This window comes from Lutjanus erythropterus, chromosome 3, assembly GCF_056507025.1.
Source record: "Lutjanus erythropterus isolate fLutEry1 chromosome 3, fLutEry1.hap2, whole genome shotgun sequence".
In the NCBI taxonomy this organism is placed as follows: Eukaryota; Metazoa; Chordata; class Actinopteri; order Lutjaniformes; family Lutjanidae; genus Lutjanus; species Lutjanus erythropterus.
In genome coordinates, this window is record NC_139319.1 from 7,093,128 (window position 1) to 7,108,381 (window position 15,254).

The window sequence follows — 15,254 nt, forward strand, 5'->3', positions numbered from 1 at the left end:
TAACTGTGTTGCATGAGAGCTTTACCTCTTCCTTCTATTTACCGCAAACTTTACCAGGAAGTTCAAGTGGCAGAGGGCAGTGGAAACCTCTTGACTGCTTTGTACATACAGTAATATCAGTGTGTATGTACGTCTATATTTGTGAGGACCAGTGTGAGTTTTAGAGCGATAGAGTGACTTTTTTTTTGAAAAGTGAGGACATAAGTCCTGTCCTTACTTTCTCAAAGTGCTGTTGAAGTGTAAGTGACTTGTGTAAGGATTGAGGATAGAATCATTAGGTTCAGTTTAGGGGCTGTTCAGCACAGTCGTGATGGTTAATGATTAGATCAGGAGCGAGGGAATGCATTATGCCACTGGTCCTCACAAGCATAAAGGCACAAGTGTGTGTGTGTGTGTGTGTGTGTGTGTGTGTGTGTGTGTGTGTGTGTGTGTGTGTGTGTGTGTGTGTGTGTGTGTGTGTGTGTGTGTGTGTGTATGCGTGTCTGTGGTGAGTCATTTCGTAGTAACCGAGAAATGGGTGTAAAGGGGAGAACCATGTTCACCAATGTACTCTGGGTTTTTTTATGTTGACATTCCGCAGAAAGAGGAAGTGAGCGCACTTCTGAGAATGAACCAAAGATAAGAAGAATTCACGCTCTGTTGCAACAGAAAAGATGACAAGTTGATGTAAATAGCATATGTGTCTGACAAATGCTTATGAGTCGAAAGGTTTTCTGAAAATGTGTTAAATTAGTTTCTGAACCTCTACCACAAAAATTCAGTCCTCTCTGTATGCAGCTCAAGCGCGCCCTCTGGTGTCATTCCCTTAAAATGCAAAAAAAACGATTTAATTCAGGAGGCCCTAAACTACAGTCTTTCATGGATGTCACTGTTATCAACATTCCTTGTTGAAGAGTCAACACACTCAGTCAAAAGCATCTTGACACTGAGGACGTTGTAACTTTTTGTCAGAGTGTTATGATGCACTTTGGGAGGTGTATGTCAACAGGTCATACTGACCCTGTGGTAAGTGGGCAGGTCAAGTCTTGTTGATTTGTTCAGTTCCTCTAAATGATTTGAACTTTTCAGTTTATTAAACGCAGGCGTAGAAGTAACTAATTACAGATACTCCAATTACTGTTTTTTGGATACTTGTACTTTTATGAGTAGACTTTTAAGTCTGCACTTTTACTTGTATTTAAGTATGCATTACACTATGTACTCTACTTATCTCTGCTGAGAGGGTGCAAATATCTTTTAAACATGTTTTTATTTTTTACAATACTTTTCTCTCATGTTGTTCTTTCACATAACCAATAAGTGTAAAAAAAACCAACTGGCAATGTAAAATTATTCTAGGGAACATACAAGAGGGGGTCCCCAGTGTATTTTCTATCTTGTAAGAGGTCTTTGGCTGAAAAAAAAAATAATAAGAATCTCTGATTTATAGGTAATAGGTACTTAAAACAGGTTTAAATAGAGAAATTAGTTTTTCCAGCCACGGAACTGTAATTTATACTCCAGTCCAGTAGGTGGTGATGCTGCACCTGGTTTCCCAAACGCCAGTAAATCTAATAGCGGAAGAAGAAGCTGATGTCAAGTGACTAGTGGGAGGCATGAAACAAAACTTTCAGTATGTGTATCAGTGTTTTCTTCTGTTAGTTCGTTTAAAACATATTAGTGTAGATTGTCTCAACACTAACGGATGTGGCAAAGAGGAACCGCTGTCTCTGTTTTCATAGCTGTTTCTGCTTATTACGCGACGTTTTACTTCAAGCTCAAAGAAGTAGAGAACAGGTCGGTGTTTCAGCCCAACTTCCAACGTTAATGTATGCTGTTTACAAAGTTCATTAATAGAAGGTAGGTCGGCTCAGTTTATGTGAATTATTAACGTTAAAATAACACGTGCTCCGGGCGGTCTTTCGAGTGGACCGTGTAAACCAAACCCCATTCGAAAAGCAGTTGTTTTGTGGTAGTCCCATACATTTTCACTGTAAAAACTGTAGTTACACCATCAATGAGACTGTTTTCTGATTGTCTTATATCTGCAGACAAAATCGGCATACATGTCGTTTATCCAGTGGCCTGTAATTCAGTGCAATGAGACCTTTCGCTAGCTATACGTTATACAGTCATAATAGTTTGATTGATTTTGACATATTTACCAGCACTAAAAGCCTCTGTCGTGTCCAATTAACAGACAGTTGTAACTAACCATTATGACTTCAAGTGAAAACTTACCTAGCAGTTTTGTCTTTGTGACTAGCTAGTTAGCTAACTCCACATATGTTGGGCTAGCTGTTCCACAGATCCTCACGGTCCTACGGTCGTGTCTGGAATGGAACCCTCGATTTGCGAAACTGTCGCGAGATTTGTACGCGATGTTTCTTCATTGTGTACCTTATACAAACTAATTATGTTTAATAATGTGCGGACGCTCTGGTGATGATTTGGATAGGGTTAGGAACAAAAAAACAAAAACAAAAAACAAAAACACTTTGTTAGCTTAGGGAATGATCACGGTCAAAATGATCATTCTCGCGAGATCTTTCGTGGGTCTGGGGTTCCCTCCTAGAATGAGCCCGGCCCAACTGTTAACCGTCATCATGTAATTATGATGTAGCTAATGTGTGATCAGCTGTTGGAATGTAAACAAACAATTTTAAAACTGATATAACTATTTTCTGATTAATCTTTGTATTTTGACATAAATAACCATATTTATAATGCTTTTCTAAACATTTTTAAAATTATTTTTTAGCATTTTTTTTCCATTTCCATAAATACAAAACTTTCTTGTAAAACTGTTGTGTGTATCCATCAGTGGTGAGAGAAGTGCTGAGATCCTCTGCTTAAATAAATACCACACTAAAATATTCTATTAGCTACATATTCCAAGTCCTGTATTTATAAGTACAGAAATGTTTGTAGAGAAAATACTATAAATATCAAAAGTAAAAGTACACATCATGCAGAAAAAAGCCTTTTTTTTGTTAAAGTGAGAGGGATGTAACAATAGATAAAATAGTGTGATAACAAGAAAAAAATGTCTTGATACAGACTGTGATGATTTCTGCCATAATATTACATAGCTTTTTTTTAATCATTATCATTATTATTATTTTATTCTGTTTCATAAAATGACTGTTAGTGGCTGTTTAATTGTTTTTTGTTTTGTTTTTTTGCAATTGTACATACATAATTCAAACATTCATTGTCAAAGACAATTCATGCTCATGCTTAGTACACGTTTGACTACTTTTATTTTATTAAAGATGGAAAGCAGAAGCACTGTAAGTTAAAAGGAAACACATTTTATATGAACTAAAAATGGTGTGCGCAGCAGATTCTATATTTTAAAAAGTGAAGTTGTCATTTGTCTTTGTTTTTTTAATGTTGTGATAGATATTGTAAGGACTAAAAAAATATATATCTATATATATCATTATATCATTTATATCTTCCTCATACTCTTCCCTCGGCTCCACAGAATGTCCTCCATTCTTCCCCGTCATGTCATCTGGGAGTCAGAGGGGCTGGTGGCCTACCTTCATCCCCGGCCGTGGACCCCGGGCTCCGTTATCCTGGAGCGCAGCACCCCCGGCAGCCTGGGAGGCAGCATCTTCCACTTGGAGAAGCGGGAGTTTTTATCCTGGCTGTTGGGGGCGAGAGCTGTAGCAGAGCTGCTGTGTGACAAGCTGGCAGTTCGGAGGTGTGCGCTGGTCAGCAGACCCCACAGAGACAGACCTGCCCAGGTGAGGGTTTCTTTCACCAGTGGATAGACTGCTCGGCTCTGCAGTACAAACCAGCGCATGGAAAGTGTTGCACTACTAGAGTTTTTCCCTGGTGGTACAAAACAATTATTTTATTAGTGCTTAGAGCTCCCATGAGTCTTAGATGTAGGTGTGCTCTTAAAGCCTCATTGGAGGTGTTATTGTTAACAATAATGTGCATTCTTCTGACAGCAAAAAGCAAATGTGAGCAATCAATAAAATGTTCATAAATGTTCATATATTTTACCATTTGCTGAGGGATGTTTAAAGCAAGGAAGTTGAATTTACACCATTATACAGTCTGTTATTAATTACTAATTTTCAACAGCATCAAGTTTAGCTGCAGGTTTGAAATGAACTTTTTTCCTCAGCGTCCCACAGCTGTCCTGAATCTTACGGTCTCAGATCTTTCTATTTTGCAGCGTTCATTTTTTTGTAACCATTTATACACAGAACCAAATGTTACATGCCTTGTTCAGCTTACCAAGTGTGCAGCATGTAGAGGAACTACTAATCTTTATAAATAGATATCAGAATGCAGAATCTATATGCCCATGGGAATGCATATGAATCATCATATGAATCATCATCACATGATAGCCGAAGGGTTCCAAGATTGGGAAACTACAGACTAGTCTGCCCTCAAGTCTACTACTGCCAGCTTGATGAATTTACCTTCTCTTGGCTAAAAATAGCGCACTGATACAACAAACAGTAGCACTATGTATTTTTCACAAGCCTACTATGAATGTAAACTTACATGTTACATGTTTTAAGAGGCGAGTGAGAATTCAGAGTTGTAGAGCCACTCCAGGGTGTTATAGATGACCAGGGGTGAAATATAGTCAAGACAAGCAACCAACAACATTTATAGGAAAAGCTTTGATTTACTGGCTGTAGACTGACCCACTCCTGTGTTCATGTTAATCAAATTAATTAAATACACATTTCTTTTGATTCCACAGATCCGTGTCCTCCCTTTACATGGTTTGGATGCAGAGTGGCGCCCTCACCTGGCAGGAGATGAGGAGCACAACGCGTATGACCCTGGGTACTGCACCTCCAAGACAGCTCCCAGATGGAGCGACTCCAGCCTGACTGAAATCCAGGCCAAGATTCGAGCCAAGCTCCCGTCACCCGATGCCCCGCCCAACCTCACTTTCCTTGGGGACGATCCGGCTCACCCGGGCTTGTTTTCACGCATCGTCCGAGGGGAGGAGCAGCAGTGGCGTGTGTGGGAGGACGAGCGTCATGTAGCCTTTCTCACTCCTTTTCCCAACTCTCCCGGCTTTACTGTGCTGGTCCCACGCCGACCTTTGACCTCTGATATATTCAGACTAGAAAAAGGGGACTATGAGGGACTGGTGGAGGCAACCTGGGAGGTGTCGAGGCTTCTTGAGGAGGGGTTGGGCGCCTGGGGGGCGGGGCTTATTTTTGAGGGGTTTGAAATTGACTACGCTCACGCCAAGCTGATACCACTGTTTTTACCGTCATCATCGGAGACCGGAGAGGACACCACTAAACCAGCACCTCCCCAGTTTTACCCCACTTATCCTGGATATGTGACCTCAGAAGATGGACCTGAAGCCAGCCTGGAAAGTCTGAAAGAACTACACGTCAAAATTACTCAGACGTAATTCTGTTACCTATAATTTGACTCCTATTCTGGTGCTGAAGTGCTAATAGTTCATTTTAGATGAGAAATTAATTCTTCACTGCCTTATAAATTAAGAAGAAGGATGTAAACAAACAGAAAACACTTTCATTTTCTGCTGCAAATTCTACAGGCAGAAATGGTCAGAATAGTGTGTAGTGTTTTCCTTGAATACAGGAGATGTTGGAAAATGATTGGAACCTGGCGGAAATTAACTGTAAAATTAACTCTAAAATGAAATGAAGAATTCAAGTGATTTGAAGTGAAGTCAGTTGTAAGGAGACTGCATCTCCTTTACGTCTGAGTGAAAGCAGGATGAAAAGATACTGTATCATCAAAACTAAGTGATTCCTTAAACATTTATACATTTATTTTGAATATAATATTTACGAAATGAGACCAAATAGTTCCTGTGTTTAAATATTAGGTTGTTTTTTTTAGTAATTGATAGAAATATCTTTGTAGAATAAGGTTTTATATTTGATATATCAAAATGGAAAAACAAATCATGTAGCTCTTCACCTTCTTTCACACACAATACAAACACTTGTATGAAACAATTGATTTATTAAGGTTTGATCAAAATAAATATTTGTTTATATCTATCTGCGTCAGTGGGCATTAATCATACATTTTTATGCACCCCAAAAGTAATTGATATTTAAAATGGAAAATAATACATAACCATAACCGCCATAAGCACTATAATATTTGACTTTTTTTTTTTTGTTCTATGTCATTTATCATTTTGAGAGCTTAAATCATATTTTTCCATTTTTAACTGTCTCACTCTTATTAGGAGAGTTATGTAATACAGCCACACTGTCTATTTGTGTTCCTTTATTAATTACAGTATGTTATGTATTAGGTAACCAATTACATAATCTGCATGCCCACTCATTATACTGTTGCTAATTGGTCCCACAGTGCGTTTGTAATTATGAGGCTTAATTAATGACCGGCTAAGTGCTCAGTCAGTGCTCTGCACACCAGATTCTGCCCCAGGCTGTTATTAAAATGGACACAAAAAGGTGTACGTGTTAATGAGAAAATTTTGTGAACAAACAGAAATGTTGCAGCTCAGGTCAGCTTTTAGGCTGATTATTTTGTCTTAAATAGCACTGTCATAGAACCTGAAATATGCCAAAAGATTTTGGATCTGCAAGTAACCCACAAAATATGCCATTTCAGCTTTCTTGTCCATTTTAACTAGTCTGTTTTAGAAAATATGTTGATAATAAATTAAAAGAACAGTGTGCAGGAGTTAGTAGCATTGAGCTCACAGACTGCAAACGCATAAAGTAACCCTCCCATTCAGGGTTGCCAGGTCTATGTGACAAAACCAGCCCAATGGTCAATAAAACCAGTCCCCACGGGCAGAGGGAATCACAGAACAGGAATTTAATGTTCTTTCACTAAAAACTGTGCACTTTTGTGGCATAATAATTTCATACAGGGTGAAACAGACAACAAAATGTCAGATGTTAGTCTCAATTTTGACCAAATATGTAATTACTGTATTTTGACTCTAGGGCACATTTGTCCAGTCATCCAGGAAAAGAATGTGAATATTCACAGGATAAATTCCCAAAATGAGGTTAATTCATGATCAGATCACACCTTGACATCAGGCGGCTTCTTGGCGAAACTCCGTCCGCAGCACCTGCCGCCCACGCGCTCCATCTTAGTGATGTAGAGGAGAGGCTCGATGCTGCAGCTCAGATCCATGATGGAGAACACACTGATGCTGATCTGGCAGCGGAACACCAAGAAGGAATAGTACGACACGAAGGGCATGAGGGCCACGGGCGGCAGGTAGTTGGCCACGATGATGGCCAGGATGGTCAGCACCATCTTGAAGGCCTTCTTCTTCACCGGGTGCATCTCCTCCTTTCCCACCACCGAACGTCTGAGGACCCAGATGACGGAGATGTTGCAGAAGACCATGACAGCAAAGGAGAAGAGGATGACGCCGCTGAAGACCTCGTTGACGCTCATGACCCCCAGGGTGCACTTGGTGAGGCCGTAAGCCAGGATGAGGCCCCAGACCACCACAGAAATGCCAATGCGGATCTTGTTGTCACGTATACCGGTGAAGAGCACTGGGTGGACCACTGCCATGTAGCGGTCCAGGCAGATACACACCTGGAACAGCAGATCAGATTTCATGTTGAAGAAAGTGGAGAAGCTTTTCGGATGAACAGCAGACTTCTATTCAGCTTTTCTATTCAGTTGTAGGTTCATCCTGATTATCAAGTACACTGTAGCAGTTCTTATACTTTTCTTTTTGGATGCAGAGATTTATCATTCCATTTATCACTGCTCTGTACAGTATTAGAGTGCACTGGCTACAAAAACTCACCAGAAACAGCGGTGCTACGTCTTTGATCCCATATGCGAACCTCTGAGAGTGCCAAATGCGACTGTCATCCAGCAGGAGCCGGTTGACCATCTCTATGGGCGTCATGAGGCAGAAGTAGGCGTCCAAGATGGCCAGGTTGAAGATGAAGATGTCCGAGGTGGACGCGTCGCTTTTCTTGGAGGCGATCTGCCAGATGACCAGGACGTTACAGGGCGTCCCCACCGCCAGGTTGAACACCTTGACGCCGAAGTAGAAAATGAAGCCGTAAGGGGCCACGGCGCAGACTGGGAACTGGTACCACGGCGGAGGTCCACGGGCGCCTGCGGGCGTGGTGGAGTTCATGTAGAGGCTGGTGGTGGGAGTCAGAGTGGTGTTGAACATGTTGAACAAGGAGAGGCTGAGATGCTATGTGGCAGAAAAGACAGTAAAAGGTTAGTTTACAGTTTAGTTTATAGATTACATGTAATTCATACTTAAGTACAAGTAAAATTACAGACTTGGAAAAATACTCATAACAGTACGAGTACCACAAAAGAATTCTTAATTGCAGTAATTTAAGTAGCTGTAATTTGTTAAAATTTGAAGTTTAATGCTCCTAAAAGCAAAAACTTGTTATTTATCCTATAGTGACGCATAAACGCCCCACACAGAACACCTCACAGAGGCCTGTGTAGTGGAACCAGACATCACATCACTGCTTCTTACCTTAAAGTTTGCTGTGTTCTGCAGTTCTAGTCCTCTTCTCTTACTGCAGAACTTCATCACTGAGTCCAGGGGCTTATAAACACACGGCACATAACGGCATTGTGGGATTGGGCCAGTCTGCTGAGGGACAACAGCCAACTCAACCCAACCAAGACAAGCTGTGATTGGACCGTAATGCAAAATAGTGGCAGAAACCTCTTCAGTCATTGGACGGTTTGGATGCGCACAAAGGGGTATGTTTAGGTTGAGTTAGAAATGGTTGGCATTGCATCCATTTAGAAGTAGATATACACACTGCAGGGGGCAAATATTCATGTGCGAGGTTAACTGTATTTTCCTTTAGGGCTCCCTGAGTTTTGAGTCTTCACCTTCCTTTAATTTTGCTATTTTGTGTGGCAAGAATGTGTTTGAGCTCCCAGCTGTTGCATTATAGAGACATCAGTTTACAGTTTCACCAAGCTGCTGCAGGCCTGTGGATGGTTTTCATTTGTCTAATTTATGATTCATGTTAAGGCATAAAAGAGTGATCCTAGTTATGTTCCTACAGGTAATTTTTTTTTTATCCACAGAAGCACTGTTTGCAGCTGAACATTTGTTCTCACTGATGCAACTGTACTGTTCTGTAAACAGGTGATGCAAGGTAAGCATAAATGAGAAATCTAATGCAAGGTGTTACTAATGTGCCCAGTCTGTGTTTTTCTCAAGTGTTGAGAGAAACCCCGTGGGGAAGACAAGCTTGCAAAGTCACGACAAACACCCACTCACATAAATAAAGCTGTGTTTCATAAAATGTTTCATTGCACAACCAGCACCATGGGAACTACTCAGCCTGCAAAAGCAGCTGTGGTCTGAGAAAATGATAAAAAATAATAATTTCCAGAAAATCCAGACAATCTCTAATGGGGCTTGAGATGTTGAATTTCTAACAAAAAGCCTGCCCGACAAACTGAAGGAGTGGAGGTTCAGAGATTGAAAGGTTACCATGGTTACGCCTCATTCACATCATTCTTTAAAGTCACAAAACAGCATTATTTAGTTGTTAGCTACTTTAGCTAACACATTTAGTTACTGTGTTAACTAGCTTCTCCAAAATGGACAACAAAGTAAGTAAATTAAAGTAAATTTAAACTACACTCTAACAAGTTTCTGAGATCAGCCATAGTGTCTGGTGGGTTTTCTCCGTCCTGAAAAATATGTCTCAGTATTTCTCCCTCCTCGTCTTCAGTCACCATGAATTCAGCCAGTGTCTCATGTTGCACAAATTACAGTTATGGGTCCCTTAAAATGTTCTGAGGAAACTGCCTGCTAAGAACCTTCTAGCAACACATAAGGGAATAATAAGTAGTTAAGGGCAACTATTTATAAATTAAAAGATTTTCACTGAAACCGCCCTAATCGCTGACTGTATGCACCTCTTTTTTTTTTTTTTCTCTAAGGCAAGACTAAAACTGCTTTTATGAATCCAGGCACATAATGTGTCAGGTTTGGTTGTAAGTATTCACATGTCAGAAGTCTCGGGATCACCTTTGATTCAGCTGTAAAATCTCAACACTGTTGTGAAAGGTGGTTTTGTCCAGCTAAGAAATATCTCTCAATGACCTTAAGATTTTCATGAATGCCTTGAATTTCCTCTCTGGTGGATTATTGGAATTCTTTTTATCTGGAGAGTAGCCAGTCATCCCTGTCTCAGTTGCTGGTGCAGAGTGCTGCTGCATCATGCCTGGACTGGTGTCTCTGCATTGACTATAGGGCTGCGTATCAGTGCTCAATACCTTTAAGATATCGATTGAAATAACCCAGAACCAAGTAGTATCAAAACTTGTCCAGTTAAATGATAACTGCTTTTGGTACCCAGATCTGTTTAAAAAAAATACTATTTATACAGTTTTGCTTGCAGCCAATCACAACAAGCACAATTAATGAAAAAGAATTTCAAAAGTTACGAATGAGGTAGTCTGTTAGTATCAATATCACTTTATGAGTACTGGTATCAGCTGTGGCTCAGGGGTTGTCCACTTCATGGAAGATTGGCAGTTCGATCCCTGCCTCCCTTGAGTCTGCGTGCCGAAACGTCCTTGAGGAGCACAGGCACCTCGCATGGAGTCAGACATCTCTTTGGCCATTAACTCCAAAATTCTGCAACTCACACCAAAACAATCTAGATGGACCAAAAGCACTACAGGCCACAGTAAAAGTATGCATTTTTGTTTTTGCAGTGAACCATCCCTTTAAGACCCACATGTTTTCTCAGGCTTTTGAGTGTCCTTGAGGCTTTTGATTCCCCTGTGTGCCACATTTTCTCTGGCCCTCCACTTATTTACATGCATGGGTTGCTATTTTTTATTTTGGTCACATTTGGTTGTTTTTAAATTGCTTCATAAATACACTTGTTTTGTTTTGACAGTCAAATGTGGTTAACACATTTCCATGAAGAGTCTGGTTTCTGTCAGGAGGCTGTCTGTGTTCATCCACACTGCGCTGATCTCTGCATGAATCCTGGGACTCCTGGTGACGAGAACTGTGATTTCTAAAAGGTAACATGATAAAATGTTGATATGAGGGAACTGTTATTTTTTTCATTCACTTAAAATAGCCAGCTTCTTGAAACTATCAGATCATTATTTTGCTGAAAAAAAAACACAGTGTGAATGTCTGTGCTGCTTATTTGTTAGCTTACCATTTAAAGGGATAGTTCGGATTATTTGGAGTGGGGTTATACGAGCTTCCTATCTATATCCCCAGTTTGGAGAAGCAGCAGGAAGCTAAACAATGTAGAGTTTGCCTGTTTGAGTATGTATATGTAAATCTTTAAGTTTACCTATTGTTTTTGTTTTAATTTAGAAAAGATCAATACATATCAATACACAAAAATGCATCATGCAAAAAATCTGAACTATCCCTTTGGTGACGATGGTGACTTTATTAACAAAATGCATGACAGGTATGTGGTTTGGATTACAAAAACATATTAATAGGTTGTTTTATAGGTTGTTTTTTCCCCTGTGTTGCCATTTATGCATGTTTTTGAGATGACTTATTTTTTAAAAAAGGTGCCAAAATACATTAAAAGTGCAAGTTACAGACACATCTGCAGTATAATGGGATCTATTAATAAAATATAAGCCATGAAAAAAGATGAAACCAAGTGGGAAAAAAAACTGTTTTGCTCAGTGTAAAGAACCTACAACACATTTTAGCAACATATAAAGTGGTTTAAAAGACTATTAAAAGTCTAAAATGTATTTGGTGTTTAGATTTAAAATTGATACATGGCAGCATCCTCAGTGTCAGAGAAGCAGGGTTGTGATGAAGTTGGATTTAATTGAGGCAGAGACGCTCAGTAAAAGGCAAACACTAACTGTGGTTTTATTTGGCAGCTCAAGTGTAACTTGAGCGAATGAGAAGCGGCATGTCTCAGAATCAACATGCACGCTCAGTGATAAAAAAACAAAAAACAAAAAAAAACATCCTGTTGCATGACTACATGTTTGACACTGGAAACTGTCCCACGACTATGAAAACAGGACAAGATAACAATCATGCAGTGAACCTGCGCCATTAGAGGGTATTTGCATCATGTCTACACGCTAGATAGACCGTGCAAAAGAACACCTGGCACAAGGTAAATGTAATATGCAAAGTAAAGATGTAATGTTTGTTCAGACTGGTCACTATGTTTGTGACTATGTGGCAGCAAACATACAATAGCAGTTCAATACATACAGGCAATACATAGCAGGATTTTGCATGATATGGAGGTGTTAGAAACCTGACAGTTCTAAAAGCAAAATCCAGTATTACTTCCAGGATCAGCATTAAAGAAATGTCTAAGATGTGTGTTGGTGTTTCAGAATTAATTTACGCTTTTCCTATAGTGTCATGTAACACTATCAAACAGTCTGTTAGCTTGGAGCTGATGGAACGCTAATGTTAGCTGTGGCGTAATGGTAAGTACTGGGTTATTAAAATATGTTTGAAATATAGCACATCTCTCCAGGTTTTCACTATCCATTGTTGCTGGGAAGTGATGACATGGTAACGATTTACCAGATTTTCTGTTTATATGACTTGCAACCTGACTTACTTTGACAATTAATTAATTAATTAATCAATCAATTAATTAATTGGCCAGAGCCATTGTTAATGTAATTTACACCTGTGATTTTCTTGACAGTAAGTGTCAAAATGCCTTCTGTGAGAAAGACCTATCGTGGTTGTACTAAATGGCTCCAAAGGTTTAAGGTCCTGGACGTGGTTCCTATCTTATATTTTAAAGGGCAATACTAGCTCATTAAGGTATCACTTTTTTAAAGGTGCCTGTATAGTGTTCCACTGCACATTACCTGCCCAGACAAGATAACTTTACCAGTCAAAAAAGTTTCAGTTTGTCGTAGTTTTTTTTTTTCTAATTATGTATCCTCACAGACTGAACAGTTTTATGACAAACTGCAACTTTCTTCACATGAAAAATTATCTTGGACAACATATATGAGATCTGTGGCACAATTCAAACAGGGTCAAAAAATTATTTGTCTCCTGCCACAGACTACAGTTCACAATTTTCCCAAAGTTCAGCTCTGTAGTGGTCCATGTCACGTTTATCTTATTGGACTGACCCCAAGGGCCAAAAAAGACAATCACTGCAGGTTTAAAAACAAGACGTAGCAGCGCTATAAAAGAAAAAAGTTACATGTAGTCAAACTAACCTCTCTTTTGATTGACATTCAACATAGACACCGCCTTGACTTCAGCTCCACCACAGCGATGGAACACTTCCAGGCAAACAGAACCATGGATCAGCACAACGAAACAGAGTCTACCACTATTCTCATCTGGTACATCCTGCCTACCGCGGTCACAGTGCCACCACTGGGGTTACCAACCAACGCTCTCGTCATACGCCTGCTGCTGGGCAAACCCGGCATCTGCTCCACTTCAGAGATCTTCACACTCAACCTGGCACTGTTCGACATGCTGTTCTGCTTCTTGGTCCTCGGTGAGTTCGTCCGTTTCCTGTACCTTCGAACAATGGAGGCCTCTAACTTCATGGCTTGGGGTTTGAATCAAGCAGGGGGGCCGTTGCTACTCTGCATGCTGGGTTTGGACAGCTACATGGCCGTCTGCCATCCGCTGGTCTTCCTCCGGCTCAAGGATCCTAAACTGCGATTGTCCTTGTGCTTAGTGGTGACCACCATAACTGCTGCTTGTTGCATTATGGTGAAGCTCCGCTCAGATTTTAAGTGGCAGGTGATACTGGTGCTCCTGAGCAGTTGTGTAGCGATCATATCAACCTGCAACATCCTGATTCTCAAGTCCCTCCGCCAATCAGGGCCCAGCAAGAAGGAGGTCCATCCGGTGAAAAAGCGAGCAGTCAAGATAGTCCTGACCGCGTTTGTGCTGGTGAACTTTCACTACCTCCCCCCTGTCACTGAGTACCTGCTGAGGCAGTTTGGTCCCAGTTACTTCAGGCCCCTCTCACCCTACACCGGTTGCACCTACTGTGTCCTGTCCTTGGGTAGTTTCATTCAGCCTCTGAGTTACCTGATCCGGACCAAACAGCTGCCCAAGATGAGACATCACCGTGGCTCAGCTGCTAAAGTACGAACTGTGGCAACAGTACCCTGACCTACGAGGAAGATCTGGGGCCTCATCACAGAACAAAAATCCTAACTGCTTCTATCTTTGAAAGTTAAATGGGAAAAATCCTGTCTTCCTATTACAGAAGCAATTCCTAAACTCGTGGCTGCATCATATGTTTTACCAACTTAAAAAATCCTAACGAGGACTAGAAAGTCGACTCTTCAAATGACATTTTTTCTATCATACCTGTATCTGTGTAGAACGTACCCAAGACTGCCTTGAGAGCGTCTGTCTCAACTCACCTGTGTCTGCAAGTCATTCGATTTCAAGAAAAGAAATTCTCATTCCCAACTCTTCAAATACCAAAGTTTTGTCACTGACCCCTGAGCAACTCCTACAGACACGTAAGGTCCTCTTTAGCACCTGAAAGAGACGCACCAGACTTATAAGTGACTTCAGTGCAAACCCATCTGCCGAGCTTTGGACGTAGTAAAAAGAGGGAGAAAGTCTGCCTCTGGAGGAGGTGGAGACCAGGGCTTGTGTCCCATGTGAAAATCCAAACGTTAAAGTTGTAAGGTACAGACATCAGGTTTTGTTCTTGTGAGTCATTTAAGCGACGTCACATGCTGTGTGTAATTAAATGTAACCCCAAACATGGAAAAGACAATTTGAGCTTTGATGAGTTGGAAGCCTTAATTGTATTGGATAAAGACTGAAGTAATAACGGTGGTGCTGCCTTGTTTGGGGTCTATGCCATCATAACTTAGTCTTCTAAAAGGATATTTCTGTAATAACTAAATTCTTTTCCTAACATATGATAGGATTTTCTTCCTAAACACAGTTGGGAATAGTTCACCCAAAAATGAAAATTCAGGCATTCACCATCAGGCCACCATTCACTTCAACTGTTTCAATTCTGCAACACCATTTTCCTGTGAAACTCCAGCAGTGTTCTGTGGAATAAAAAGACAAAACCCAACCTTCAATCAACATGTAGGTGAGTATAATGACTGAATTTTCACATTTAGATGAATTAATAGATAGGTAGTAAGATAGGATAGATAGGATTTTAGACTGGGAAGTTTCTGTAATGAGGACCCTGGACTGTGGGGTGATAATACAACATTTCATATATAAGGCAAAATACTATATTGTTGTTACTTTATGTAGATATTTTTTGAGAAATTACAGAATAACCTCT

At 40.4% G+C, this 15,254-nt stretch overlaps 3 protein-coding genes across 5 annotated transcripts; 2 read left to right on the top strand and 1 right to left on the bottom strand.

Moving 5' to 3' along the window:
- Positions 1-1,534: 1,534 nt before the first annotated feature.
- On the top strand, positions 1,535-6,486 carry LOC146329551 (uncharacterized). Of its 3 annotated transcripts, none has more exons than XM_084714829.1 (3): positions 1,535-1,612; positions 3,470-3,734; positions 4,718-6,486. In XM_084714829.1, the coding sequence occupies exons 1-3, from the start codon at positions 1,596-1,598 to the stop codon at positions 5,387-5,389; spliced, it is 954 nt and encodes a 317-aa protein (XP_084570955.1). In that variant the 5' UTR covers positions 1,535-1,595; the 3' UTR covers positions 5,390-6,486. The 3 variants fall into 3 exon arrangements, with proteins under 3 accessions (XP_084570955.1, XP_084570953.1, XP_084570954.1); XM_084714827.1 differs by having other exon boundaries at positions 1,562-1,776; XM_084714828.1 differs by lacking the exon at positions 1,535-1,612 and adding an exon at positions 1,639-1,839.
- A 194-nt stretch (positions 6,487-6,680) lies between these two features.
- LOC146329552 (G-protein coupled receptor 4) lies at positions 6,681-8,731 on the bottom strand. The gene is made up of 2 exons (XM_084712301.1): positions 7,769-8,731; positions 6,681-7,551 (listed from the first exon to the last, which is right to left on the bottom strand). The coding sequence occupies exons 1-2, from the start codon at positions 8,147-8,149 to the stop codon at positions 7,021-7,023; spliced, it is 912 nt and encodes a 303-aa protein (XP_084568427.1). The 5' UTR covers positions 8,150-8,731; the 3' UTR covers positions 6,681-7,020.
- LOC146329553 (uncharacterized) lies at positions 8,069-14,316 on the top strand. Its single transcript, XM_084712289.1, has 4 exons — positions 8,069-8,199; positions 9,043-9,113; positions 10,878-11,007; positions 13,207-14,316. Exon 4 carries the CDS (start codon positions 13,238-13,240, stop codon positions 14,096-14,098), a length of 861 nt encoding a protein of 286 aa, XP_084568415.1. The 5' UTR covers positions 8,069-8,199; positions 9,043-9,113; positions 10,878-11,007; positions 13,207-13,237; the 3' UTR covers positions 14,099-14,316.
- Positions 14,317-15,254: the final 938 nt, after the last annotated feature.

What these genes read in the sequence shown, in the direction of transcription:
- LOC146329551 (XM_084714827.1), top strand. Translation starts at nt 1,685, where the DNA reads ATGTGGCAAAGAGGAACCGCTGTCTCTGTTTTCATAGCTGTTTCTGCT. An exon ending in CTCAAAGAAGTAGAGAACAG is followed by an intron (nt 1,777 to 3,469) that starts GTCGGTGTTTCA and finishes TCGGCTCCACAG; the next exon opens with AATGTCCTCCATTCTTCCCC. An exon ending in ACAGAGACAGACCTGCCCAG is followed by an intron (nt 3,735 to 4,717) that starts GTGAGGGTTTCT and finishes TTGATTCCACAG; the next exon opens with ATCCGTGTCCTCCCTTTACA.
- LOC146329552 (XM_084712301.1), bottom strand. Translation starts at nt 8,149, where the DNA reads ATGTTCAACACCACTCTGACTCCCACCACCAGCCTCTACATGAACTCC. An exon ending in ACGTAGCACCGCTGTTTCTG is followed by an intron (nt 7,552 to 7,768) that starts GTGAGTTTTTGT and finishes CTGCTGTTCCAG; the next exon opens with GTGTGTATCTGCCTGGACCG.
- LOC146329553 (XM_084712289.1), top strand. Translation starts at nt 13,238, where the DNA reads ATGGAACACTTCCAGGCAAACAGAACCATGGATCAGCACAACGAAACA.